A 27,205-nucleotide genomic window follows, 5' to 3' on the forward strand; every position below is an offset into this window, starting at 1 on the left:
ATGCGACATAATGGGTTCGGTCACTTAATGGCCGGGGGCAGGAGATGGGGAGGGACATTGGGGAGACGGGAGGGGGAAGGATGTTGGGGTTGTTGATCAGATAAGTTTCATCACTTCTCCTACGTTGTGGGATGTCATAAGGCATATTTCTATTATTGTTGTGATTTTTTTTGTCCAAATCATGTAACTCAATAAAGAAATTTAAACATAAACCAATAAGGTTCACCTGAACTCTCTGCACAGTGTTCCTCATTTTAATACACTATATAGAGAGCCAGCTTCCTACAGTCAAAAAGAAGGAGGATCAGAGACCTAAAAATCTCTGTACTATGCAAGCACTCAGAAATAAGAGATACAGCAAAAATATAAACAAAAGAAACCTGCACAAAAAATATAAAGGAGAGATCTATTACTCTTCCACTTCACCTGTTGAAAAATGAGTAATGAAATGTAAAAGTGAGATGGAAACAAATAACCCATTTCCTGGCTTATTCAGTCTAGCTTTCTCTGATCTTCAAGCGGTACAGTTAGTGTAACTACCTGTGTCATATTTGGGAAGTTTTCCCATCCGTAGGACTATGTTTTATTAGGTTGGTTTCTCCATCCAGGCATTTAAACAAATATATATAATAGGCCTTGGACTGGTCATTCAAGAGCTGGTGGGAGTGTGCAGAGGTTTTAATGCTTAATTTTACTTACAATGAGCTCCTCTTTTTCATTTATTTTACACAATTATGAATGGCCTTTAAAAGAGAACAGCGAGGTAAGACAAATATAAGAACAAAACAAATTTACGAGGACCAAGGAAAGTCAAATTCAAGAGAGTTACAGTAACCAAGACAATTATGTTACCTTTCCTTGCAGTTATCTTAGCTTCAAGAGCCTGTTTTCGCTTTTCTTCTTGGCTTAAAAGGCCATACGTAACCTGAACCGGGTGCTTGGTTTTCTCCAGCCACTCCTTCAGCTTAGCCATGTATTCTTTACCAAACAAGAGCGAATCCTCTAAATTTGGGAAGTCCGAAGGCTTTGGGGCAACGTCTCTCAAACCAACAGCCTCCAGGATTTTGTTTTGCCTGAAAGCCGAAGTTGAGGTATAGGACATTCCAAGGAGTACCAAGGTTTTTCGACAAAGAGAAATGGTCTTTTCAAGGTCACGGATGAGCTTGGCCCGAGTAAAACGCCTCGGAAGTGCATTCCGTTCATACTCACTGCAAGCTATTAACATGGGCTGTGCACACTTCAGAATACTGAGCTGCAGGGCTAGTAAGTGCTTATCAAGAGGATTTATGACCTCAGAGAAACCAAGCTTCTCTGCCACAGCTCCTTTCGCCACCAAAAGCTCGTAAAATGCATCATCTAAATCTGGCTTCTGTAAAGCTGGGTGCTTGTATTGTCCAACATGTGCATAACAGTGTGCCCTATGCTCTGGTTTAAGTTGGCACTTGAAAGATGCCAACACTTTCGCACACGAGCCTTTTTTCAGTTGAGATTGAGCTCGTTTGCCTACGAGAACCTGATTCCCTACGAGTGTATGGAACCCTGACCATCTGATTACCTCAAATCCAAGTTTAGACACACCGTCTCTCGAAGCCGTGAGTTCTTTTAACTTGGCTTCGTCCAGGACTTCTTCAAAACTGGGATGTATCGGCTCTGATCTATTCAAAGCCTTTCTGTATTGCCTTCTAACATTCCTACTGAGTCCAGTAAGGCGGAATTCATCTGAACCGGAGGAGTCTGGAGATTTGGAGCGGCTGTGGTGATCTCGAGGCCTACTGTGGGGACTTTGTGATCGCTGGGGACTTCGTGATCGTTGGCCACTCAGAGTCCTTGCTCGAGAAGTTGATCGACTATTACGGTCATGACTTCTTGTCGGTGAAGTTGATGGACCTGTTCAAGAAAACGTAAGGGAAAATCTTTTACACAAAATGAACAGGGGTAGCAATTTTATCAGTCTACGACCATTAGAATAAACAATGATATAGCTAATTTTTCGAGACCATCCTTTACATTTGTTAGAAATAGGAGATCTTTCAACTTTATAATTTGATGTTCATGTATCAATCTGGCACAAGCACTCCGGGGCACAATCCCACTAAGCTGTTTAATACAAACACCGTTCGCTTTTATTAAATCGGTAGCATCCATCAACTATAGATGTAAAAACACAAACTGTTGAACATTGCACATGTTTATTTGTGAAAACTGATTAAACTGTGGGTAAGAAATTCACAAACATAGAAAACCATGTACCTATAAGACACTAAGGGGAGTGGCTCCTGAAAACGAGAATATGTGCAGGCAAGTAGCCGACTAGACAATTACAGTGAATGTGAATAAATAAAGATGGGAGAGGGTCCTGGAGGATGCATGCACATTCATTCACTTGAATACACTGCACTGTACAGGGAACCCCACAATCATGTGAATTATACCATGACACAGCAACAGTGAGTTATACAAAGTGAAGAAATATAACGTAATAGGTCATGTTTACCAATGTGTCTATGTATAAGCATAGCTAACTAGCCCTTACACTGTCCGTGAATACAAAGAATAGCACAAATTAAACCAATAATTGGGACCATACTGTATTCACATATTAATGGTTTAAGATGTAATAAAGAATATTTTTTTCAAAATGTAAATACATTTACGTCCCCACTCTCAAATCCCAAATGTGACCCTTTATTTTACAGGATTCCAAGATGGGAGATATTTACTTCTAAGAAACCTTTAGAAATGCACGTTTGGGTTATGTTGAAGAGTTGGTGATACTAAGTGTCTGCCGGCCCTTGACATAAAAGGATGTGAGGAGACAAAGAGAAACACAGCCAAATCTTTTAAAAATACTGCTGCATTAGGCAAGCCCTCCTGCACCTTAGGGATTCCTTAACATCCAACCAGAAAGTCACTCTAAAAAATAGTGTCTGAAGCTCCACAAAAGTAAACAAAAAATGTCTCAGACACAAAAGAGGAGGCCTCTACACCAAAGATCCTAACAGGGGGTTGACTTCAGGCAACGTTTACCTGTCTGTTAGTGAAGATCCATTGTGCACAATATCAATTTCTACAGTGGTCTTTGGATGAGCGCGTTGCATATCATGGGTTACATCCTAGGTGGCACCCTTATATATCGGCCTCCTGGCCCTGCGGGGTCGTTCCTTTCGGGTCTGAGTGATCTTATTACCCCCCCCGAGCACTTAGATTCCCTAGTTTTTTACTGCTGGGCGATCTCAACATTCATGTTGAGGAAGTGGAACTGCCAGAGAGCAAAGGTCTGCGCGATGTTTTGGACTTGGCGCACCTGTCCCAGTGGGTCTCCCTACCCACGCACTCGGGTGGGCACACCCTGGATGTGATCTCCTCTAACTTTCCTCTCCAGGTTGAAGCTCCTGAACCTCTGACATGGTCCGACCACCAGCTAATTCGATTTACTTGGCCATCCCTGGGGTCTTCCACCGCGAGGGTTAAAACAATATGTACCAATAAAATCAATAATGCTACTCTGGCGGCTACTTTGATTGAGAATCGGCCTAAGTTGGGTAGTAACCTTACCACAGCGGTATCGTCCTTCAACGAATGGATGGTGCTGGGGGTTTCAGTCTCGTCCAAAGGGAGGGGAGGTAGACTGCGCTCTACCCCCTCTCAACCGTGGTTTTCCCCGGAGTTACGTTCCCATAAACTGGCTTGTAAAAAACTCGAGCGGGACTGGCGTCAATCTTATTGCCCTTTGGCCAAGGAAATACTGCGTAAAGAACAGAGAAATTACTATGCCAGTATTAAAAAGGCTAAGGGCATTTATTACGCCAATCGGATTGCCAAAGCCAATAATAACAGCCGAGAGATTTTTTCAATTGTCAACAGCTTTCTGGCCCCTTGTGCGGAGGAGCGGTCAGTTCCAGCCTCTAAAGATTGGTGTGAGAGTCTATCTGGGTTTTTTGAGGACAAGATCGCGGCTATTCAGTCTAACTTTGCTGCTCCAGCGGCCAGGATGACGGAGTTTGTCCCTCCTTCCACTACTGACACTCTTGCCGTGATCTTTGAAATCCGGGTCACCATCGGACCCTTGTCCAGCAAGAGTGTTAGCGGCTGTCGCCGATGTGGTTGCTCAGGAGGTGTCACACTTAGTTGGCCTCTCTTTTAAATCAGCCAGCCTGCCTCCGGAGTGGAAACAAGCTAAGCTCCTGCCTCTGCTTAAAAAGGCCGGAGCCGATCCGGCGGTACTGACTAACTACCGTCCGATATCGTTGCTTCCTGCTCTGGCAAAAATTGGAGAGAAACTGGCCTTCCAGCAGCTCAATGAGTTTGTGGAAAGCTCCGGAGCTCTTCACGAGGCCCAGTCCGGGTTCCGTGCTGCCCACAGCACGGAGTCGGCCCTTGTGGAAATCTCGGAGGCAGTCAGGGAGTGTTTGGATGGTGGCGGCAGAGCGGCTCTAATTTTATTGGACCTCTCTGCCGCGTTTGACACGGTTCCCCACCAACGCCTCCTGGCCAGGCTTGCCGACATCGGCATTGGCGATCTTGCATTAGATTGGCTGAGCTCATTTCTGTCGGCTAGATCTCAACAGGTTTGGCTCCCTCCTTATTCTTCATCGGCTAGACCACTCGTGACAGGAGTTCCTCAGGGCTCGACTTTGAGCCCTTAGCTCTTTAATATATATCTGACCCCCCTGATTGAATTAGCTGAACATCTGGGAGCCAAAATTATAGCCTACGCGGACGACACGCAGCTGTTGTTTACTTGGCCTGGAGAGGCTCTGGACACAGAGCAGATCCAGAACTGTCTGTCCTCAGTCTTCAAGTGGTTAGCGTCATCTCAATTGAAGTGTAACGAGGACAAGACCGAAATCCTGCTCTATGGCCAGTTCCCCCCTGACTTTAGGACCCTATTGTGGCCGGAGGGCTTCCCTATACCATGTGCCTCAAATACCTTGGCTAAAAACCTTGGGCTCTGGTTTGGGGATGACCTTCGATTTGAGGGGCACATCAAGAGGCTCACCGGTGGCTGCTTTGGGACCCTGAAGTCTCTCAGAAAGTTTTTCCCATATTTGCCTGCCTCTGCCTGCGAGTCAGTCGCGAGAGCTCTAATTCTCTCGCGCCTGGACTACGCCAATGCTCTGTTTAGCGGCTCGCCGGCCTATTTGATCGGGCGGCTCCAGATTATTCAAAACGCTACCGCCAGACTCTTGGGGAATATCTCTAGGCGGATCAGTGTTAGGAGTTACCTGGAGAGCCTGCATTGGCTGCCGGTGCCGCATCGAATCACTTTCAAAATTTTGACTCTGGCCCATAAAGCCATTAATGGGCGGGGTCCTGCCCATCTGATGAAACGATTCATGCGGTACGTCCCTAACAGAGAACTGCGCTCAGCAGCACAACATCTGCTGCTGGTTCCGCGCTTTCGGCGTGTCCGGCTGGGAGGACACTCTGTGGCAGTAAAGGCCGCGCGCGCGTGGAATGCACTCCCGGCTGCTTTGCGCAGCATCGATGACTTCACGGCTTTTAAGAAAGCACTAAAGACTCATCTGTTTAGAATAGCTGTCTAGTTCGTTAGGCTGGTCTAGGGCTCTGCTGCTACTGTTTTTCTTTCTTTTCGCGCCAGGATACTCCGGAGTACTTGAGCGCGCTATAAAACAGCTTAATAATAATAATAATAATAACATTTCTTGCAACTAATTTGCTTGCTGGATATTTGATGGCCTTCCTTGCTTTTCTTTAGTTTGTTCTTCCATGGGAGCGTAGCTTCTATACCATCCCTTTGAAGGGGTGACTTGTATCCTTTCCTTGTTCTCCTTCCGGGAACTATTTTTTCCCTTTAGCATTCTAAGAAAGTGCATGTGTTTTTCTTGCCCCATGGGCTGCTTTCCACCTCACATACTCTAACCACTCAGCATTAAAGCACATCTATTACTTCCTTTGAACCCTAATCGTGTGCAGCTTTTAGATTGCAGTTTTTTATTTATTTAAGCTAAACTCACTTCCTCCACCTTGGACGCAACTAATGGCATGGGAGGCTGAGCAGCAACAGAAGAGATGGAGGAGAAAAGTATACTCAGCGAATCATTCAGGGTATGCAAGGGGATGACAATTTGGGAAGTGTCTGATGTGCTGCTGCCAGTGCAGCAGGAAATAGACACGGGGGCACGTACTGATGTATGTACTATTAGAAGGCAAGAAAAGGTGCATTAGCAAAGTATGCGCCATAAACACTGACAATACATGATTTTTTTAGGACCTGCCAAAGCTGACCCTACCTTATTTAGATGCCAATTTGTTATGTGCGGGGGATACGAACTGTACCCTAGATGACCAATTCGATAGATAAGACAACTCTACATCTCCCGAGCTAACGCTAAGCCGGGAATTACTTCCACTTTAATGACACTGTTGATCATGGTTGGATTATTGGATATCTGGTCTTTCCCCTACACTAATAGGCATGCAATGCTACTGTGCCAATCATAATATTTACAGTATAATTGGTTATGTGCTGACCAGAAGAGAGAACCTTTACAGATAATAATGGGGCTAAACATCAGAGTATATTCCTTTTGGGCCATTCCCCATTACAGGCCACATTGATCGACAGGCAGAGTCATGCTTAAGCACTTACCTGGCAAATACAGCTGAAAGATTTCTACGAAAGATGCATTTAAATGGTACATTAGAGACACTATTGATAATTTTTTCCAAAAAAGGGGGGCACAGTGTCTGCTCACGCATGTGACTTGGAGACATTTCATGTGGAATTATCTGGAGATTGCTTGACCAAGAGATATTGCACCAGCTTACATTTCAAGAGGGCATCCAATACAAGGTGAAGGATGGAATGCTTGAATTAATCTTAGCCAGTGGCATTTGCTCGGGCCCGATCCCAATCCAGTTTCCCCCACCATACCACATCATTGACCTTACTCCAATGGGAACATTTGAGCCAGAACTGCCACGCCAAGTCCTCCCTGAACCAGAACAGAAGCAATCTAGGACGTGGTTTGTCCTTATTAGAAAACTCATCAGCCAGGTTTAGCTCAGTTCTAGTGGCACGGTGTGCAGGAGACCCACCTCTGGGCATACTAGTCACACTTAGGGCATCAAAAACAAAGTACTGGATGGAATGCCTCAGCCGCTATCACAGTTTGGACCCAGCAATAGGAACAGTCACTTCTGAATGGTAACTATATAAGAAGGCATGCCTAATCTATCATAGCAATTCTTTAGACCGATCTAGCTCAGAACGGCTAAAGGTAAAAAAGCCTGGCCCACTCAACCTAAATTTGTTGTCACTGTTACCAGAGACCTATATAAACAACACAGGACTCCTCCTTGAGGACACACGTTTCTTTATAGACGTGACATGTTGGGATATCCAATTTTCTTTCATTCCCTTTTTATATGAATTTTGTTTATTCATATATGTCACAGTGTCACATTTATAGACAAAAAGACACACACGTCAACTACCGCCTACAAACCTCACTTTCCATCCAATGAAAAAATTTGAGGAAAGAGAGAGAGCACCTCACGGAAGAACCACCACAAGGGGTTGCTGGCTGACAATTACCAACGAAACGAAACATGTTGGCAATTCAACATTAGGTTTGGTACAATAGAAACCAATTTTAGTTTGAAAGGTTTGCAGCCCAGAATAAAGTCGGAGTGGCTAGCAAGCTTCTCAATTTTAATGGTGAAAATTACACTTTTTGATTTTTCACGAGGGGTGCGTGTGTTGACTTGTGCACGAGTGGGAGTTATTATTTGCGTCTCCTTAATTGTGAAACCATCTGTTGATTTCACTTTCTTTCCTTTTCTCTTCTTTTCACGATTGAGAGAGAGTTACCAATGATGATAAGTGGGTAAACTGGTAATTGTCAGCCAGCAACCCCTTGTGGCGGTTCTTCCGTGTGACATATATGAATAAACAAAATTCATATAAAAAGGGAATGAAAGAAAATTGGATATCCCAACATGTCACGTCTATAAAGAAACGTGTGTCCTCAAGGAGGAGTCCTGTGTTGTTTATATAGGACTTGAATGGGGGGCGGCCTCCTCCTTTACTCCCCCTGGGCTCCAAGTAGAGTACTGTTACCAGAGAACCTAAAATCAGAAGACAAGAGACACCTAACTATGATTGTTGCCACACTATTGGTCTACCTCCCTTCAGCAGAGTTAGCCTCCTTTAGTGGGCATCCCTTTATAAGAGGAGAGCACCTTCAACAACAAGTTCACTGAAGTGTCTAACCCAAAGCAAAGGAAGTTAAAAAAGACAAGCAATTGAGACCGACCATCTTTAAAACAGGTAGAGGGTATCAGAGTAAATATCTATTTAGATCTGCAATATCCAAGAAGATGTCTGGCAGAATATAGGTATCGTGCTACAACGTGAAATAAAAGCAACCCACCCAAAAAAAAATAAACGAGACAATACACTGGCACAATGAGAACTGAGACAACAGGAATGTGTTCAGTGTAAGAAAGTGCCCCTTTTTGCATGGTTACCCCTTAACTTTTTGCCAGATACCTAATGCCAACTCGACTAAATGTGTGCTGGGATCCTGCTAACCAGGCCCTAGCACCTGTGTTCTTTCCAAAAACTGTACCTTTGTTACCCACAATTGGCACACCTGTATGTCCCTTGTAAACGGTACCAACGGCCTTGTGACGAGTGGGGGCCTCTGAGGGATGCCACATGAATTGTGTATCCCTCTGAGACCCCTTACCTTAACACCCACATACTGCCAATGCAGGCTGCGTGTTTTGGTGCAGACCAAACTGAAGAGCAGCATGGGACACATCCTTGTGTGCCATGCCCTCCACCCCTGCCTGTGGCATGTCTAAGTCAACACTCTAGCAGGCCTTACAGTCCTAAAGGCAGGGTGCACAATGCCACAGGTGAGCGCATAGCTGCATACGCAACCTGCACTTGCAGTGTCTGTGCCATTCACAGACGTTGAAGGTGCAGTGAAGCCATAGAGATTACATAGACTGGAAGTTTGTCAACTACACAGCTCCATGGTGGCTTTAGTGTAGTCTTGGAAGTTTGGTATCAAACCTCCCAGCACATTAAACCCACACAGATGACAGTGTTGAATTTAATGCTCACAAAGAGCATGTCCCCTGAAAAACGACCGACTCTGGTGTGGTTCCTGACTGGCTCCCAGCTATCTGCCACCACCAGACAGGTTTCTGGCCCCTGGATAGAGAGCCCTCCGCTCTCTGGGTCTGGAAACAAAGCACATCCTGGGCACAGGTGTCATGCCTCCTACCCTAGGATGGGCAGGGTCCTCAAAGAGGGAGCTTTAAAGGACTGCTGCCTTTGTTAGCTACCCCCAGCCTTTTGCTCCCACCAGCAACTGTCTCCCGGAGGTTCTGATCGCCATTTTGGGCATGAGCAGCACTAGGAAAACCCAGCTAGGAAGGGAGGTGTGCCCACATTTGCGAACCTCAACCCTCATGTGGGGGAGGCGAGGTGAAGCACACATCTCAGTACCCGCCATCTTAAAGATGGGGGGACCCCTCCAATCAGGAAGAGGCCTATGCCCCCCTCCCACTGGAGGATGGCATACTAGGGGGTGTAGACACCCCGGGGAAGTGACTCTTTGGTCCCATCCTGAACAACCCTGTAACACCCCTAAATCGAGTATTTAGGGGCAACCCTGAACCTTGCCTCCTCAGATTCGATGTGACAAGTAGGACTGAAGAACCATGCTGCACAAGAGGAGGATGACGACAACTGCTTTGGCCCCAGCCCTACCGGTCTGTCTCCTGCTCTGAAACCCCTGCGAGCTGAACCCGGCATGTCCTGCAGCCAGCAGCTTCCAAGAACCCCCGAGACCTGCCCTGCCTTTCCAAAGAACTGTGATCTCCTGTGGACACCGGATTTTTCCAACACCAATCCAGGACTCCAGATCCGTACGATCCGCCAGTCCTCACCACTCTGCACCAGACTATCACAGCCCGAGTTCGAGTGGCCCAACACCCCAGCAAGGTTCACTCGCCGATCCAGCGTTGGACGACCTACACGACTTTCTCCTCAACGCCTGCAGCCTCATCTCAAAGTGTGCCCCAATCACAACCTGAACAGGTGAGAAAAACCTGACACGAAATGATAGCCCTGCACCCACAGCTCCTGAGGTGCCAGACCGACTGTGTCCTGGTGTCCAGCAATTCTTATCTTCATCCTCCAGTCATTGGTTCCCTTCGTCCAGTTGTCTGGGTCCAACCTGCAGTCCTTTTCCGTGACCGACATCCTTTATCAAAAGACACTGGGCTTCCGACACCTACTGAGTCCCCTGCACCCATTCACCTCTGCGCCATTGCTGGTGTGTACTTGGTCCTAACCTGGTACCCCCTTTGTCCTGTTCTTAACCCTAGGAGCAAGGCTTCTGAAACCAAGTGGCCTGCAGGCGAGCAGTTCCCAATCAAGGTGCCCACTAGCCCCATTGGCTAACATTGGCACTCTGCACCCAGCCACCCTAGTGACGCTGGTGGGGCCCCTTGAGTGCTAACCAGGTGTTGAATTGTCTTGTACTGCACGACAAGTAACCTATTGCCTTAACCAGCGTTAACCTGCTTGCCAATGACTATATTGCTTAAACTGTTAGGAGTGTGTTTCATGCCATAGTAGAACAGTAATCTAAATGTAATCGAAAAGTAATTACAAGCATTTTTGAACAGTTTACAAACCGTTTTCTCAAATGAAAAAGTAATCTGAATGTTCCTACAAAACCAGTGTTCACTGTATTTTGAAAAGTCACATTGTATGAAGAGTTTGCCTTACCTGCTACTAAGTACATCTTGGTTCTAAAAATACAACAGTAAATAACTTTGTATACAAACAATTGGCCTAGATTCAGTCTTTGAGTGTGTGACATCATTTCTTGCCTGAGTATGTAGAACACGTGCTTAACAATACCCTCCTGAAAATCCTGACTGCTCAACCACACTACCACAGAAGAGAGTGAGGTATTATCTACTTTAGCCTCTGCTATACCTCTGGGGAGCCACTGGACTCTGTGCACACTATACTTTACTTTGGCATAGTATATACAGAGCCAGCTTCCTACGTACAGTAACTGGGGTGAGGCCTCCAAGTGGCCCAACAATCATTGATCCGGCTTCCTGCACATTACGTACCTCAGTTTTAGTTGCTATGATACTTTTTCTCAAGAACTTACCAACAGAAAGGAAAATGTTCAACAACAGTACTTACACAATTTAAAGAATGGAGGAGAGAGGTCACAAAATCGACCTAGGCAGAGAGCGTTGCTTTGTGGAGAGATGAAAAATGGTATTGATGCAAACAACCCTTGGCAGAATTCTAGAATGCAGTATTTCATTATTTTACTGAACATTCAAAAGAGGATGAAATGCAACCCTAAACCCACAGACCCACATACTCCTACCAAGATAGCAGATACAGCAGATGACACGCCTTGACTCCTCCCTGCATACTGTCATGTTGCCCTGAGACAACTTCAGGCAAAGCTTAGTAGGCGAGGTACAAAAGCATAATTATAGCATGGAGTACCTTCCCAAACAATGCTTAGACGTGAGGTGTCTTCCATGGGAATGGTTGGGGTTGGTGAGCGGAGGGGTGGTGGGGGGTGGGCAGGAGTAGAGTTCTACATTAAAAAGGAGAATCTCTCCCCTTTAAAAAGACAATCAACACCTGTCCTGTTTGTGGGGACTACATGGCCCAAGACTTCTCATCCTGACAACGAAAACTATAAATGTGAAATGAAATTCTGAAGCCTACACTATTTGCAGAATTACATTATAGAAAAATGGTGGCAGCAACTGTGAAGTTTACTGATTGTCCTAGTTTATTTTGTGAATAACTATTTTTAAAATTCCCCCGCAAACAAAAACACTTCAAAGTCAGACACAACATTTTTGAGGTGAGTATTAAAACAACTGGAAAATCATAACATAATGGTAACTAGTTGGTATTTTCAATAAGCCCCCCCCCCCCAAAAAAAAAAACTTGGTGGAACATTTCAACCTCTGTAAATGCATCAGCTAATAAATAAACACAAATACATGGGATTTAAATATTCGAATCAGAAGTTTACTGCTAATACTCAACCAAAAGCACAATATTCTTTAAAAAAGTAAAAGAAAGATTCAACTGTGCAAGCCAATCTAAAATAGGAGATCTAATTACCATGATTTATTATTTAAAAGAGAATTTCTACATAGAGTAAAGACCTACGACCTCTTGGATGGGGACCAACACATCCGAAACATATGAGCAGGATACAGATAAAGTGCCGATATCTCCTGTTAGTTTCAATTCAGATTAAAACTACTGTTTCTCAACTCATTCACAAGACAATATATGTGCAGGTGCTTCCCATATGTCTGCCTTCCTAGCAGTTGGTGTACGTTATCTCGATCTCTCGGAGCTCACCATCCCAGGCGGGTAAATGGATGGTCTAACTTCTTTATAGCTTGAGATGCTCCAAGTGCTCGCTAAACCAGTCTTACCTGGAACAAGCTTTGCAAAATCTTCTTCGCTCACTTCATAAGTTCCAACCATTTCTTGCATTATAGCATCATGGATCTCTTGAGAAAGTTGTCCTTTTGCCATTTTTCCTGCAGTCAAAAACATGCGTTAGCTTTAGATGTGTATACGGCTGTAAGAGCAGTGACAAACAGTAGAGGAAAACCTGAACATTTACTTTTAATTATGCACACCTCTAAACATAATAACTGAAGATAGTGGCAAAGCTACATTTCTTTTTTTTTTTTAAATAATTTTATTGGGTTTTAACACTTTTACTCCCATTACTCAAGCTACCCCCACCCCCCCACCCGACAGAAGGATGAAAGCACAATATCATATCAAAAAGAACAGTCCAAAGCTGGAGATACAGCTAAAGTCGCCAGACTTTCCAAGAATTACACACATCACAAATCATATTTACAGTAAAACTTCTTTTCTTTCTGTAAAGCCATTAGACATTTCACATAGAGAAATTGCATGTGCATCATCGCCCTTCTTTTTGCCCTTCCCAAGCGGCATTGGGCTTCCAAATGTTACCCCGTTCTTTCTCGCCCCATGGCTTTTATGCGCATAAATGCATTTTTTAAGGTTATAGGCTGCAAGCAACCAGGCCAACCATAGCTGAAAGGAGAGGGGGTTTAAATCTAGCCATACTGAAGCAAGACACAGTCAGAAGTCATTGCAATGCACATCAGCCCCCTACCTTCATCAGCCCTGCCACTTTCATGGATTACCACTAAAATTATAGTTATTTCTACTTTCAGTTCATCCCTTAAAAAGCCTTCAATCTGCCCGATTACCCCTGTAACAGCGTTACAGGCTGCAAACACATGAATAATATCAGCCTTAAATAGAGAACATCGAGGACATTGGGTCCCCTTGCCTGTACCCCACTTGGCAATCTGATCTGGTGTGTAGTACAAAAAAAATATGTTTTATAGAATTGAACCTGTAACTTAGCGGACATCAGGACATCCTGAGCTACTAAGAAGGCGTGATATACTGCCTCTAGAGGAACGTTTAACTTGTCTACCCATTTTTCTGCAGTTTTGGCCATGTCATCTGTCTTGAGTGAATTCAGGAAATTATATACTATACCAATACGGGGAGGGATCGCCTGCTGTAGTTTTTCTATTAGCTCGTTCTTTTTCGCTCCTTCTCCTCCTTTCACTTTTTTCAACATGAAATCCCTTATTTGGAGAAACGCAAAACAAATTCTATACATTAGATTAAACTTCCCTATAAGTTCCTCAAAGGATGTAAAGCCCTGAGTTGTATAAAAGCAACCTATGTTGACAATCCCCCTCGGGCCCAGTTTACCATGCAGTAATCATCAAAAATCCCAGGAAGATTTTTATTATTCTGGAGAGGCGTATAAGCATTTAGTTTCCCAATCCCTAGTAATCTTTGGATAGGAGTCCAGGTCTGAAATGCAGTCAGACGAGTCTTGAATCTGACCCTTTTGTGGTATCCTAGCTCGAGTCGCCGCCATAGGCATCCCCAGTCCTCCGCCCGATCAATAATTCATAGATAGAGGGACAGGTCGAGATACTCCCACGGGGTAGTCCCCAAGTAATATTGAGTTATGTACCAAGCAGGTGGCCCAATAATACATTCTCAAATTGGGAAGGGCCGGTCCTCCCCGCTCTTTTAGAAGTGTTAGATACTTGACTGCTCTTCTTGGTTTAGTGTATGACCAAATGAATTGTGAGAATAAGTTCACACATTTTTAAACCAAAGGTTGGGAATGATAAGTGGAATAGCTTTCATTAGATATAGAATTTTAGGGGGAGGAGCCAAGATGGCGATCGGAACAGTCGCATAACAGCTTGGCTCCGAGGGCCCTTCCTCCCCGCACGTCTATCCTGACGATAATTCTGAGCGAGGCTTGCTGATCCCCGTTGTTAAAGGGAAGCGATCACTTACCGTCTGTTTCTGGGGCTCCACCGTGCAGTAGTTCCGAAGAACTGTCCCCGTCTCCTTGCCGGCCTTCGTGGCACTGACGCCGGGGCCTCGAGTGCAGAGGTTGCCCGGCAGTGTTCGTAGTGTTGGTGGCCCTGGTCGCGATGAGAAGACGGTCAGTGGGAATCTGGGAGCCGAGAGAGTTGGTATCAACCCACTCCCAATAGTGGGTTGCCCCGTGAACCCGAGATATCGCCGCGCCGGAGAGAAGCCGTGTCGGCCGGTTCCCCATGTTAATAGTCCCGTCTGGGAACCGGCAGTTGGCTCCCGGCGAGCCGCAGGGAGCGCACCCGGTCTTTTGGTGACTCTCCTTTCTGCACCGAGTGTCGACTATAGAAGTCCAGCCGTGAGACCGGCTGTTCCTGGTGGTCGGACTGGACTCGGAGGTGGTGGGGAAGCCGAGATGGCTGAAATGGCAGATGGCGCCTTGGAGTGCACCCCCCCCCCGGGGATGGAGAAACCGCTGTGCTTGAGAACCCCGGAGTTCGCCTACATGGGGAGACTGTTACGCGTGCCCGCGAACTGGCTGCACTGATGACTCTGCGGACTGTTCTGCTCCGGAGATCCCGGGACTTGGTGGGAAGGATCGCCGCCATTGCTGACCCGCCATTTTGTAACGTTGTGGTTTGCCCCCGAGTCGGTGCCGACATATCTCCTTCTGCTGCATTGTCATGTTCCCCGGATGAGTCTACAGCCTTGAAGACACAAATTGATTTGGTTCCAGAGCTTATTGTCGTCCCACCTGTGTCGCATCCGGTGGTCTCATCAGGGTCTTTTTCTGGCCGGCAAGTTGAGAAGCCCCATCAATCCGTGGTACCTGAGGCCCTGACAGTGTTGCTGTACTTTCCACATCCTGTGCTTTCCTTTCCGAGCTTGGTGGCCCTGTCTTTGGACTTGGAACTGTTGGTGGACTGTGTATTGTTACATTTCGGCCTCCGCCGTACATTGTCAGTTGTTTCTCGGTGGCTGGGTCGATATTGGGCGGCGAAGCTACCTGGTCTGCCCGGAATGATTGAACTTTTTGTATCGAATTGTCTCCCGATTGCAAAGCTGCTTAACAATGTTATTATTAATAAAAGTGGCCAGGGGTGACCTAGCTTGGGACTTGGAGGGACTTCTTGCTGTAATTGATTGCGTTTTCTGTGCTTGCTGATCGTTGTACTTTTCTATGGCTTCTGTTTACACGATTTTAGTATGCGGGGGTGGGAGGGACCGAATGTCCGGATCGCCGGCCCTTCCCCTCATATCTTCTTTATAGTCTTTCTCTCTTGCTTGTCTTTATTTCCTTCTTTGGGGTAATTCTGGGGCGACAGGCACGCTGTTAGTGGGGTAGGCCATAGCCATTACGGTGATGTGGGGTGGCGGGTGTTGGGGGGGGTTTGTTATTTTAGTTTGTTTTGTTCTATGGTCCCTTTTTCTTTTTCTTCTTAGTGGGGTTAGCTGTATCTCCCTTTTTTATCCTTTCTTTGTCGGGCGTCCGCACTTGCCCCTATTTTATTGTCCTGGAAGGGTGGGTTTTCCATATGATGTTCTCGCTAAATTGCTCGCCATGGTTTTACCTTTACACCTGGCCTGCATTCGGCGGGCGTAGTGTGTTATAGGCCTGATTGCTCACCATAGATTCCCGATTGCGCGGAGGGATATGCCCTCCCATCTCTTCTTGTCTACTGTGTAGTGTGTGATGCCTTTGGTGGTATAGCCGCACTTTCTTCTTCACTATTATCAAAATGAAACCTCTCTTATCCTTATGCTTCGTAGTGCCTACAACCATATATTATGATTACGCCATGGTTATTCCTTGCACCGTAAACATTTGCAATGATCCTGTTTCTTTATCCTGAGTTTGCAGCCGGCCCCTGTGGTTGTAGGCTTGCGCCTGTACTGCTTTATTGACTCAATAAAGGTTTAAAAAAAAAACAAGAAAAAGATACAGAATTTTAGGAAATATACCATTTTGATTAGATTGCAGCGGCCTACTAACGTCAGAAACAGATTGTCCAGCTTTTCAAATGCGGTTTTTGCTTTCTTTAATACTGGGCTTGGATTATCATTGACCACTACATCAAGATCTGCCCCAATGACTACCCCTAAATAAGTTGCACTTTTCACTATCCTATTATCATTTATCCTAGTAAATTCATTTACAATTTTCTGTGTTTTTTTTTTATTCAACGAATATCCAGAAAGTTCCCGACATATTGATGCTTCTTCTGCTATCATTTTAATAGCTGCCTCTGGATTAGATGTTACCACGGCCACATCGTCTGCATATGCCAGGATTTTAGTACTGTGGCCTTGTAAAATTATTGGTGGTATGTTTGGATTCAGATTTAATTTGAGTAAAATCGGGTCTATATAGAGCGCAAAAAGTAACGGGGAGCACGAACATCCCTGCCGTGTTCCCCTAGTGATTGTCACCCTCTCTGTTAGTTCCCCGTTTATACCTACTCTTGCTACAGGATTATCGTAAAGGGCTTTAGCAGCCCCAATAAAGTTAGGGCCTAGCCCCTTGCTAGCCAATACTGCACAGAGTATGTGCCAGGAGATCCTATCAAAGGCTTTTTTCTGCATCCAGCAGATTCACCGCCATAGGGTACCCTGACACTTGCCTTGCATCAAACAGTGTGATTAACCTTCAAATACGATCTGTGGTGCTCCTCCCCGGAATAAATCTGTGGCGCCACTGGGTCACCATACCATCAATTAAGGAGGCTAGCCTGGCTGCTACTGTTTTTGCATATATCTTGGTGTCACAATTCATTAATGTGATTGGCCAATAAGAGCCTAATTCCTCTAATGTTTTTTTTTTTTTTTTAGGAATACCACTATTTTTGCCTCAGCCGATGATTTTGGAGGGGGTTCTCCCCAAAAAGTCTGTCTAATGAGATTGAACATGACCTCTTTGACTAGATCCAAAAAAATCTTGTAGAACTCCAACTGTATGAGATCAGGCCCAACAGCCTTCCCATCTGACAGTCTTGTGAGCGCTGCAAGCACCTCCTCGCATGTCAGAGAATCCTCTAGCTGTTCTTGTGCCTCCTTTGTCAGCGGCTCCCCTAAAGCAGTTTTTAGATATTGTTCCAATGCCGTTTGTTTTTGGGCTTCAGACCCAGCCATTTCCTCCAGATATAGACTTTGATAAAACCTTTGAAAGGCCTCCCTCACCCCCCCACGTACCATGAACCGCCCCCATACTGGATCCCTGGTGTGCGTAATTGTATTGAGGACACATTTCTGTCATGTACGAACTGCGAGTTGATGTCCTATTTTGTCATAAGCTCCTATGCCTTCTCTTTGTTACTCGCCTTCTCTTTGTTACTCGCTATCTTATCAACTTATTTCTTTATAAGAGATTCGCCGATAGAAGCTTTGGCTAGTGCTATCTCCTCTTGAACGGCCTCGATATTGTTTCCATGCTGTACAGCCATAGCAAGTTTTTGCTCTGCCTGGGCTAGCCTAAGATATAGCTCCTGTACCTTACATTTCTCACCTTTCCCTTTTTTCAAGGAGAATTGAATGGTCTCACCCCTAACCGCTGCTTTAAAAAAATCCCATACAGTTATCAGAGGAGGAGTGCCTACATTTTGATTCAAGAAATCACGTATCCTGAGTCTTCGGGCGACATGGACCAGTGACACTGGTACCTTAGATGATGAGGACTGGCAAGACGCCATACAGAGCCCGTGCGAAATAGCAATCTGCCCCAGGTTTAGGCTGGTCCAATTGAAAATTCTACATTGTGTGTATCACCCTCGCACACATCTATAAGCGTGGGGCAGGAGTCAATCAGCCCTTGCGTGAGGGGCTGCCAGGGAGAGGTCTCCTTCTACCACATACTATAGGAGTGTCCTGAAGTGGCTCTTTTCTGGATCAAGGTCACGGACACTTATTTATTTATTTATTTACGTAATTTTTATAGCGCAACAAATACCCTGGGGTGTCTCGGCGCTGTGGAGCTACTGGAATCAGCCATCCTCTTACTGGTTAAACAACCATGTTTTTAAGAGCCTACGGAAGCTCATCAGGTTCGGGGCAGTTTTGATGGCAAGTGGCAAAAGATTCCAGAGTTTTGGAGTGGCCACAAGAAAGCGCCTGTCTCCCCAGGTGGCCGTTCTTGTACGTGGCACAGGGAGGAGACTGGTGTTGGCCGATCTTAATTGCCTTCTGGGAGTATAAAGCTGAAAAGCTTCGGTCAGGAACCTGGGTCCTATGCCAAGTACTGCCTTATATGCAATACAGAGGGCCTTAAATTTTATGTGGCTCTCAACTCTCAGCCAATGGAGCGGACGAATGCCAGGGGTGGTGGATTTGCGGCGAGGAATGTTTAGAAGGATCCTAGCAGCCGCATTCTGGATGGATTGCAGCTTAGTTATGACACGCTTCTGGGTGTGAAGAAAGAGAGCGTTTCCATAATCCATTTTAGAGAAGACTAAGGTAGAAACCAAAGTCTTCCCAGCTGAGGGGGGGAGATAAGGTAGTAATTTCTTTATTTTTTTCAAAATAAAGAATGATGACGAGACAACCTTGTTAGTGTGAAGGTCAAAAACCAGCTTGCTGTCAAAAATCACTCCCAGATTTCTGGCTTTTTCCACTGGGACAGGTGGATGGCTGAGCTTTTCCGGCCAGCTATGCCCGCAGTTGTGGGTGACAAGGTTCCGATGGAGCCAAAGTGGCTGCTATTGATGATTAAGGGGGACACGGACTTGACGAGGCACGTGAACTTTAGCTTGCTCTGGCTGCGGGGGTAGCGAAAAGAAACATCGCCGGGGGTGGGGCTCCCAGACGCCCCTGCAATGGGAACAGTGGAGGAAGGACCTAGACTGGTGCCAAAGAGCTGAGGAAACCATATACAAGAGCTGGGGTTGAATCAAGAAATGGAAGAAGATTTGGGGGCCATGGCGGATATATAAAGGGTCGGGGAGGGAATCGGGGAAGTAATTATGTAATTGAATATCCCACTTGTGAACTAATGTGCTTGTATTTATTCACCACAACGCAATTTTCTAATTGGCTTCTTGGACACGGTCTACCGTTTTATGGTGCTATGTTAATAAAAAAATTAAAAAAAAAAAAAACTCACGTATCAAAGCCCTCATACGTTCTTGACAGCCCAGGTCCTTTTAACAGAGTTCTTTCAAAGGTCCAGGAGCAAGTTTTTGGTGTAATTCCCGTCATTGCTATCTCTAGCACCAACGGGTTATGGTCTGACAAAAACCTGGGGAATCGATGGACATTGCAGTCTTGTTGTACAGTAGATACTACCAGAAAATAATCCAACCTGCAGTGCTTCAAGTACGGGGCTGAAAAATATGTGACGCCATTGTCAAATAATTTAGTCTTGGCCCAAACATCTAGAAGCCCATGCGTGTCACACAAATTATGTAAGACTTGTAATACTTTTGGCTTCCTACCCCCGTATTTAAGGTGAGCCTCCAAGTTAATCGGAAGATTAATATTGAAGTCCCCACATACTAAAATGGGCAACTGCCAGTGTGCAAGTTCAGTATTCAGCCAGTTAAATACCCCTGGATCATCCTGCACATATCTGTATATTGAGCAGCGTGTGAACTACCTATCACCCATCAGATTGCACCTCATGATCTCCCACCTCCCCATTGAATTTGTACGAGACAGCCCATACTGTACTTTATTATTTTGAGCTAAGACCGCACCCCCCTTCTCCCGAGTTCTAGTGGCCTGGGTAGTACATGCAATAAGTCTGAAGCTCAAATTCTTTAGAAGACCACCTCTTGATCCCTCTGTGTGAGTCTCTTACAAACATATGTCTGCCTGCAGTGCCCTAAGTCCTTGTGCCACCTTTTGCCTTTTCTTTAAGTCATTAAGCCAGCATATGTTAAGAGTAGCAATTTTCAGTACCCCTGATCCTTTCCCTATGTTAGCCATATGGATATCATGATGTCCACCCCTCTTTGCCTGTTTGAAAATAGGTGCACATTTCCCCAATTCCCTGCTTTCAGTAAATCACACTTCCCAGCCTCATCCACCCGTCCGTTTCCCTCCACCCCCTCTGAAATTCCCAGGAAGCGTAAGTTGTTCTGTCTTTGACGGTTTTCCTGGTCCTCTAGTTTAGCTATAGCATCTGCTAGTGCTGTGCCCTGGGAGGTATTTTCTACTTTCAAAGCTTCCACTTGTGCCTCCAATGACACCGTCTGTCCTTCCACCATCACTAATCATTATGTGATCTCTCCACATGCCTTACTTATTTTACGTATCCCCCCTTGTACTTTTTTGGAGGCGATCCTGGCTCAGCGGCTTTTGTTTCGATTCTCTTCTTGCATTTGTTTTAATGAGGAGAATATACTGGATAGTGAGGGCTCCTGATTTTCTGTAGGTGTTCCAGCCGCTTCTCCTGCCTCTTGAAACGACAATTGGGCATTAGAGTAGTCCATTTCATTTGCTGGCTATTGCTCCCAGACCTGCTGTTCTTCCTTCTCCTGGTCTTAATATTTTTACTTGATTTCTTTCTCTGAGTGAACTGCGAATCGTCCATGGAGCTGTTGGTCATTGTTACTCGATGAGAGGTTCTCCTGCTTAGAGGAGTCCGTATCGTCAGTGAGGGAAAATAAATATTCACCCCTGCTGCTTCTGGAGACAATGCGCCCGGTTGTCTATCACCGCATTTGCCAGGTTCCGTCAGTCTTTTGATGTTGTCTTTATCTGCTTCAGTGGGTGTGGACTCTCCGTCTTTTTACTGCCCTCACTCTCACCCTCATCCACATCCTCCACTACTATATTGCCAGAGGGCTGAGTGCATACCTCCTGCTCCATTTGAGAAGCATCCTCCTTGATTTCCCTACTACGTGCTATTTTTGTTGGTCTCTCCCGCTGGGATATTCTCCCGTCTCTTTTTTCTACCACATCTGGGGGAGGGGTGGGGGGGGGGGGGTAATCGAGGGTTTCCTATGGGAGGTGTCCCCTTTTTCCCACCCCTCACTAGGGCCGCTGCAAGCATAGTCTTAGTAAGGGGCTGGGACTCCTCCTCAGGATGCCCCATCACGGGTTGACTTTTCCCAAATTGCCTCTTGTTCCCTCCTAGCTTAGGCTTACCAGGGCCTTCTTTCTCTTTCTCTTTTTCTCGCTGCTGGCAGGGCTCTCCCGGCATCCCCGATAGTGCTCCGTGTGCGTCCCAGTAAGTGCGGCTCCACCTCATCCTGTCATCCTCTGTGCCTGTATCCGAAATGCTGTGTTTTCAGCCTAGACTGTTTTCCTTCCTCCAAGGAATTCCACAAGAATCTAAAGCATGACTCGACAAGCTGCCTTCCAGCACGCCCGAGGCAAGAGAGGTCTCCTTGCAATCGAGTCACGGATCATCGGGGGTGAGAGGCAGCGCAACTAGGCAGGTAGGTCAAACCATCGCCATCTTTAGTCGCCCTACTTTCTCTATCCCTCCACGCAAAGCTACATTTTAAGATGAATATAGCTTGATATCCAAAGAAATGGAGACCAGAGCTTCAAAAATACATTGTGAGATATCTTGAGAATTCTATTAAAGCTTATAATTGATGACAGTGGAAATGTGTATGATTATGTTGACTAATGCCTTTTAAATTTTCAACCAACCATTTGGCATCATCCACAAATTGATTGTCAGGTAAGGCTTGGAAGAAGGGATCATGCTTAACATCAAATGATTCAGAAAAGGGGGTGGTGATGAACAGAGTGCCTGAATTAAGCAGACCACTCTTACCCAGTCCAAAGATCAGGGCTTGATCCATCACCGTTTTTTAGCTCACTGCACCATCCCAGCTCAGAATTTGGCTATATGCAAATTAGTCTGTTCCTGTCCCAGTGCATGATGGGAACAGGGCAAACCAAACTACCAAGCCAATTCTTATACTGGGAAGGAAACAAGCTTCCGGGGACCGGTTTCTGCCATTTCAGGCGTCTTCGGCCCGGCTTGCTTGAATCCTGATGGTGCAATGAGCAAGGGACTCACATCTGAGTATACCCTTCCACGCTTATGGTGGACAAAATGATTCAGAAAAGGGGGTGGTGATGAACAGAGTGGCTGAATTAAGCAGACCACTCTTACCCAGTCCAAAGATCAGGGCTTGATCCATCACCGTTTTTTAGCTCACTGCACCATCCCAGCTCAGAACTTGGCTATATGCAAATTAGTCTGTTCCTGTCCCAGTGCATGATGGGAACAGGGCAAACCAAACTACCAAGCCAATTCTTATACTGGGAAGGAAACAAGCTTCCGGGGACCGGTTTCTGCCATTTCAGGCGTCTTCGGCCTTCACTTTTCCAGTGAAGAATTGGCTTGGTAGTTTGGTCTGCCCTGTTCCCATGATGCACTGGGCCAGGGACAGACTAATTTGCATATAGCCAGGTTCTGAACTGGGATGGTGCAGTGAGCTAAAAAACGGTGATGGATCAAGCCCTGATCTGTTGACTGGGTAGGAGTGTTCTGATTAACTCAGATACTCTGTCCATCACCACTCCCTTTTTGAAATAACATCAAATGAGTCAGTTTCATGTCTCATTTATACCACAGTCCTACCTGATGAGAGAGGTTAGTGGATCACTTCCAAATGCAACTATATTTTTAGAACAGACAAGTGCAAATGTAGCCTGAAAGAAGATATGTCCCATTTCTTGATGAACTGCCTCTCCTATTCGGAAGTCAAAAGATCAACATTGTTGCAAAGTAGGGAAAATCGACTTCCAGGCCTTTTTGGCAGTGGCCTGTGCTGTGATCATACAACAAGACAGATGGTGTGATTTTTGTCAAACAGCTGGCCAATAAGAGAGAAACTTTAATTGAATTTGACCCACTTCAAACAGTGGAAATGCAGCAGGGGCAGGTCACGGACCATAAGCAAAGATATGCATTGTGATGCGCAACTTCAATTCTAATTCAGGAGAGGGAAATACAAAGTAAAGAATTAGCTTTCAACATTATTGTTAGTTATCCATTTAACTCAGATCAGTAACTAAAAATAAAATGAAAAAGCACAGTGTAATTTTTCAGTTGTGCATCTGTGGTTTGAGCGCCTACAAAATGATGTGACACATCAAAAGCATTTTTTTTATTGAATTGGTGATGCTTTACATCATGGCTAAAAACACTGGCAAAGCCAATAGGTCCCAAAGAAGAGATCTATTTGGCTTTGCCAATGCTTGTTTTTCTTCATTTTTTTTTTATTAAGATCAGTATATAATATTCATGTTTGATTAACTGTCAGAAAGGCAACCACCTGAAATCAGCTAAATAAAATGTGTTCAACTATGAGCTTGTCTACTTCATACAAAGCCATTTCTGGCATCAGAATATGATACAAGAATAAGAACAATGCAATTCATTATCCTCAGATATATGTGGAAGGAAATGTCATTGTCTGAAGCTTCACCATGGTCATTAATGTTATACGTGATCCTTTCCATTACGGTCATGCGTCCAAACTGAGAATATATTTCTATGGTTACTTCCACCTGAAGCGGTTTGGTGGGGGGAGGAGAGACACGCCGCCCCCCCAAGCCCACGATGTGGCTTACTCATCCAGCATATACAACGGCACCAGGAGAAAAATGAAATAGCAGACAAATAAATATATATACACACAAATATACACACGTGTGTATGTGTAACAAGGCTGATTTGACAGGCTGACATTTCTGCGCCAATGTTTATAAAAACAAGCGTGCCAGCATTCCATCTACTGAACAAAACATTAATGCAGTTACTTTCGCAGTATAAAGTCCATGTCTTCACAAAGAGACTTAGTGTGAGTGTGATTCCACTGCCAGCATACGAATATGGGAAAAGCAATCACTTTCTCCGCAGTTATTTTAAAGCAGGTTATGTTTCAGCCTATCTGAAGGATATCTTTGCCATGCAGATCAAAATCTGAAGATTCTTCGCCACATAAGTGATCGCTCTGCAGCGTAAAGACTGAAGCTGTAAAATCTGCAATGCCTAATCTAACAATGAGAAGAACAACAAGTACAACACCATCAGACCACAACTCACATACGGACCTCATGCATCCGTCACCCAACTCTTCCCAAACAGATCATACTACAAACTTACATCTTTCTCACCACCATTTTAGAAGACAGCTGTGTGAACAACATTAATGCAGGAACCAATACAGAAACAGGGATGGAATCTCTTATAACAACTACAAATACCAGAGGGACCTTCAAAGAGCTAACGAATGCTGCCAACTGATCTCCACAACCAAATCTACAGCATTCACACTAACTCCTCTCACTTCACTGGTAAACACTGCGCCCTGATATCATAACTGTACCTCTTGTATCCTCTCCCAAGACATTAAAACATTATCCACACAGACTTAATAGTAAGACAACACTCTACTAACAACACAGGCTACACAGTGCTAGCATGCTACTCATGCGAGCAGTCACTCCAGCACCTCACCCTTGGCAGTAAGCTCTATAAAATAAAAGGGAGTATGTAGTATCAATATAAAAACCTGTCTCAAATGTTCTTGATACAGGAGACTTATGATGACTTTAGACATGTATCCTAAATGATGCAGCTGCTCATCTGTAACAAGTTATTACAGTAGGCTTCTGGTATCCCAATGCCCTTTGCCAGATCCAACAGCAAGGATGAAAGGTAGGTCAGCTGGCATAATTAAAGCTGCATTTTAAAAAGGAAAACAGGAACAGGCTTTTTTCTGTCTTCACATATAGTGTTCTAAAACAAGAAGTGATCATCATAAAGAAGAAAGTTATGTCGATAATTGCATTTATATAGCGCCGACTACCCCTGACGAGACGTCGAAGCGCTTTTTCGGTGAACATGAAAGCACAGGCCATCAAGGTTTTAAGCAGTTTGAGCGAAGGATGATATTGTGACCACTTATTAAAAGGAACAAAATACCCTCTGCGTCAAATTAAAAGGATATTATATACATGTAACCTCGGAATTGCATGATATAATAAAGGCACTCTGCGTCGTATCTCTCACTATAAAGTCATGGAACAACCTGGTACCTTATGATATGCTTATAATGCACGGCCAGAGGCATTTTATCATATATATATATATATATATATATATATATATATATATATATATATATATATATATATATATATATATATATATATATATATATATTTATGTGTGTGTGTGTGTGTGTCCATCTGTAATAGCCAGACTGCTTGAGTGCCACAACGCTATACTAGATTTCAATACCACACAAATACCATAGGAAGACCCTGGATAGCCTGGAGGCATGAACCTCCACTGTCCTGTGTAAACATTCTACTGCTGGATGTTGTGAAGTGTCAAACGGTTACCCAGGGCCACCAGGCGATGCCCAGCTCAGGGGGCTCGCAGAGCTACGCCAGCCCTGTGCTCGGGCCTTCCCCGCCCCGGAGCTAGGGTCGAGGACTCACCTCGGAGCCGGGGACCCGCAGGTCTCTGCCTCCCCCTGCGTCCGGTACGCCTCCACCTCAGACTGCAGTGCTGCAACGCGCCTCTGCCACGCACTGCGCATGCGCAACGGCCTCCAATGGGACGCGCACACCAGCGCTGAGGATACAGGAAGTGAGCAGTAACGCCAATGACTATAGAAAACGGACTGTGGCGGAAGTGCTATTTTCACACGCAAAGCGGCGGCCATATTGGACCAGTCTTGCTGCCACTTCACCACAGGACGATTGAATAAACACAGCAATGAGTGTGTGTCAAGGGGATACTTAAATGACTAGAATAAGTAGTTTATATGAAATGTAAAAACTAATATACAGAAAAAAATCAACTAGTGACACCATAAGCTTTTAACTTGAAGCCATGAACGAGGATGTGTTAAGTTAGAATTTGATTCCAATTATTATACAGAGCATCCTACCCCATTGAAGCACTTGACTACATGGGTAGTAAGCTATACTGTGTAGGGTATGTGTGGCTTTGCAGTTATATATGCTGCAAACTTGACCAAAAGGTATTGGAGCGCTTTACACAAGCACCAGTTACATTACACAAGGACACATTCATTTTTGATAGGCACAGGGAGATGAAATGATTTGCCCAGAATCACAGGATGTTGAGCCTATGCTGAGACTCAAACCTGGTTCCCCGTTTACAAAGCCGGCAGTTTTGGTCTTCACACCACACCCTCTGGTTGGAAGTGTGTTGTCTCCTATTTTTGATCACGTTGGGATGCATCGCTTAGCAGTGTGATGAATGAAGAAGTGGGAGAGAGGTGTGCAGTTTATGGCTTTCAGTAGAAGGGTAGTCATTTTTTTTTTTAAACAAATGTTATTCATTTACCATAAGGACCAACACTCAGAGGACATAGTGCACAGAAAATTACATTCTTTAACATCTTGAGCAGATATAATGCCACAGTTGTAACCTCGCTGATGTCCTCGCCTCCGAAGAAGGGTAGTAATTATATATAGGCAACAAATTCGGCTCTGGCTCTAAGAACCCATTCAGCATTCGAGACCAGCCTTGAAAACATTTAACATGTCAATCATGCAACAAAGGTCATGTTAGAATATATGTCTTCAAAACTCGAATAAGTGTATTTCTTTAACACTCAGAAACATTTCACCATAATAGATCAAGTTATGGCTCAGTGCAATAAAGCATTTACCTAGGATCACACAATTTGGTCAAGCGGAAAATCTTGAACTGATCACAGACTATTATTATTATGTAGCTTATAAAGCGTGCGGCTACCCCCAACGGGAGTGTCCCAGCGCTGGCAGCGGAGACATAGAAAGTGGGGA

The 27,205-nt window shown here is 45.0% G+C and overlaps 1 protein-coding gene across 1 annotated transcript in view; it reads right to left on the bottom strand.

Moving 5' to 3' along the window:
- Positions 1 to 25,947, bottom strand: part of LOC144798912 (uncharacterized) — a 160,695-nt gene extending 134,748 nt beyond the window's left edge. The window contains exons 1-3 of the mRNA XM_078670024.1: positions 25,865 to 25,947; positions 12,487 to 12,594; positions 853 to 1,887 (exon numbers count right to left, since the gene is read on the bottom strand). Of these exons, the coding sequence (XP_078526150.1) occupies positions 853 to 1,887; positions 12,487 to 12,589 (1,138 nt within the window). The 5' untranslated portion in view covers positions 12,590 to 12,594; positions 25,865 to 25,947. The remainder of the gene's footprint in view (positions 1 to 852; positions 1,888 to 12,486; positions 12,595 to 25,864) is intronic.
- Positions 25,948 to 27,205: the final 1,258 nt, after the last annotated feature.

Source organism: Lissotriton helveticus, chromosome 12 (assembly GCF_964261635.1).
Source record: "Lissotriton helveticus chromosome 12, aLisHel1.1, whole genome shotgun sequence".
NCBI lineage: Eukaryota > Metazoa > Chordata > Amphibia > Caudata > Salamandridae > Lissotriton > Lissotriton helveticus.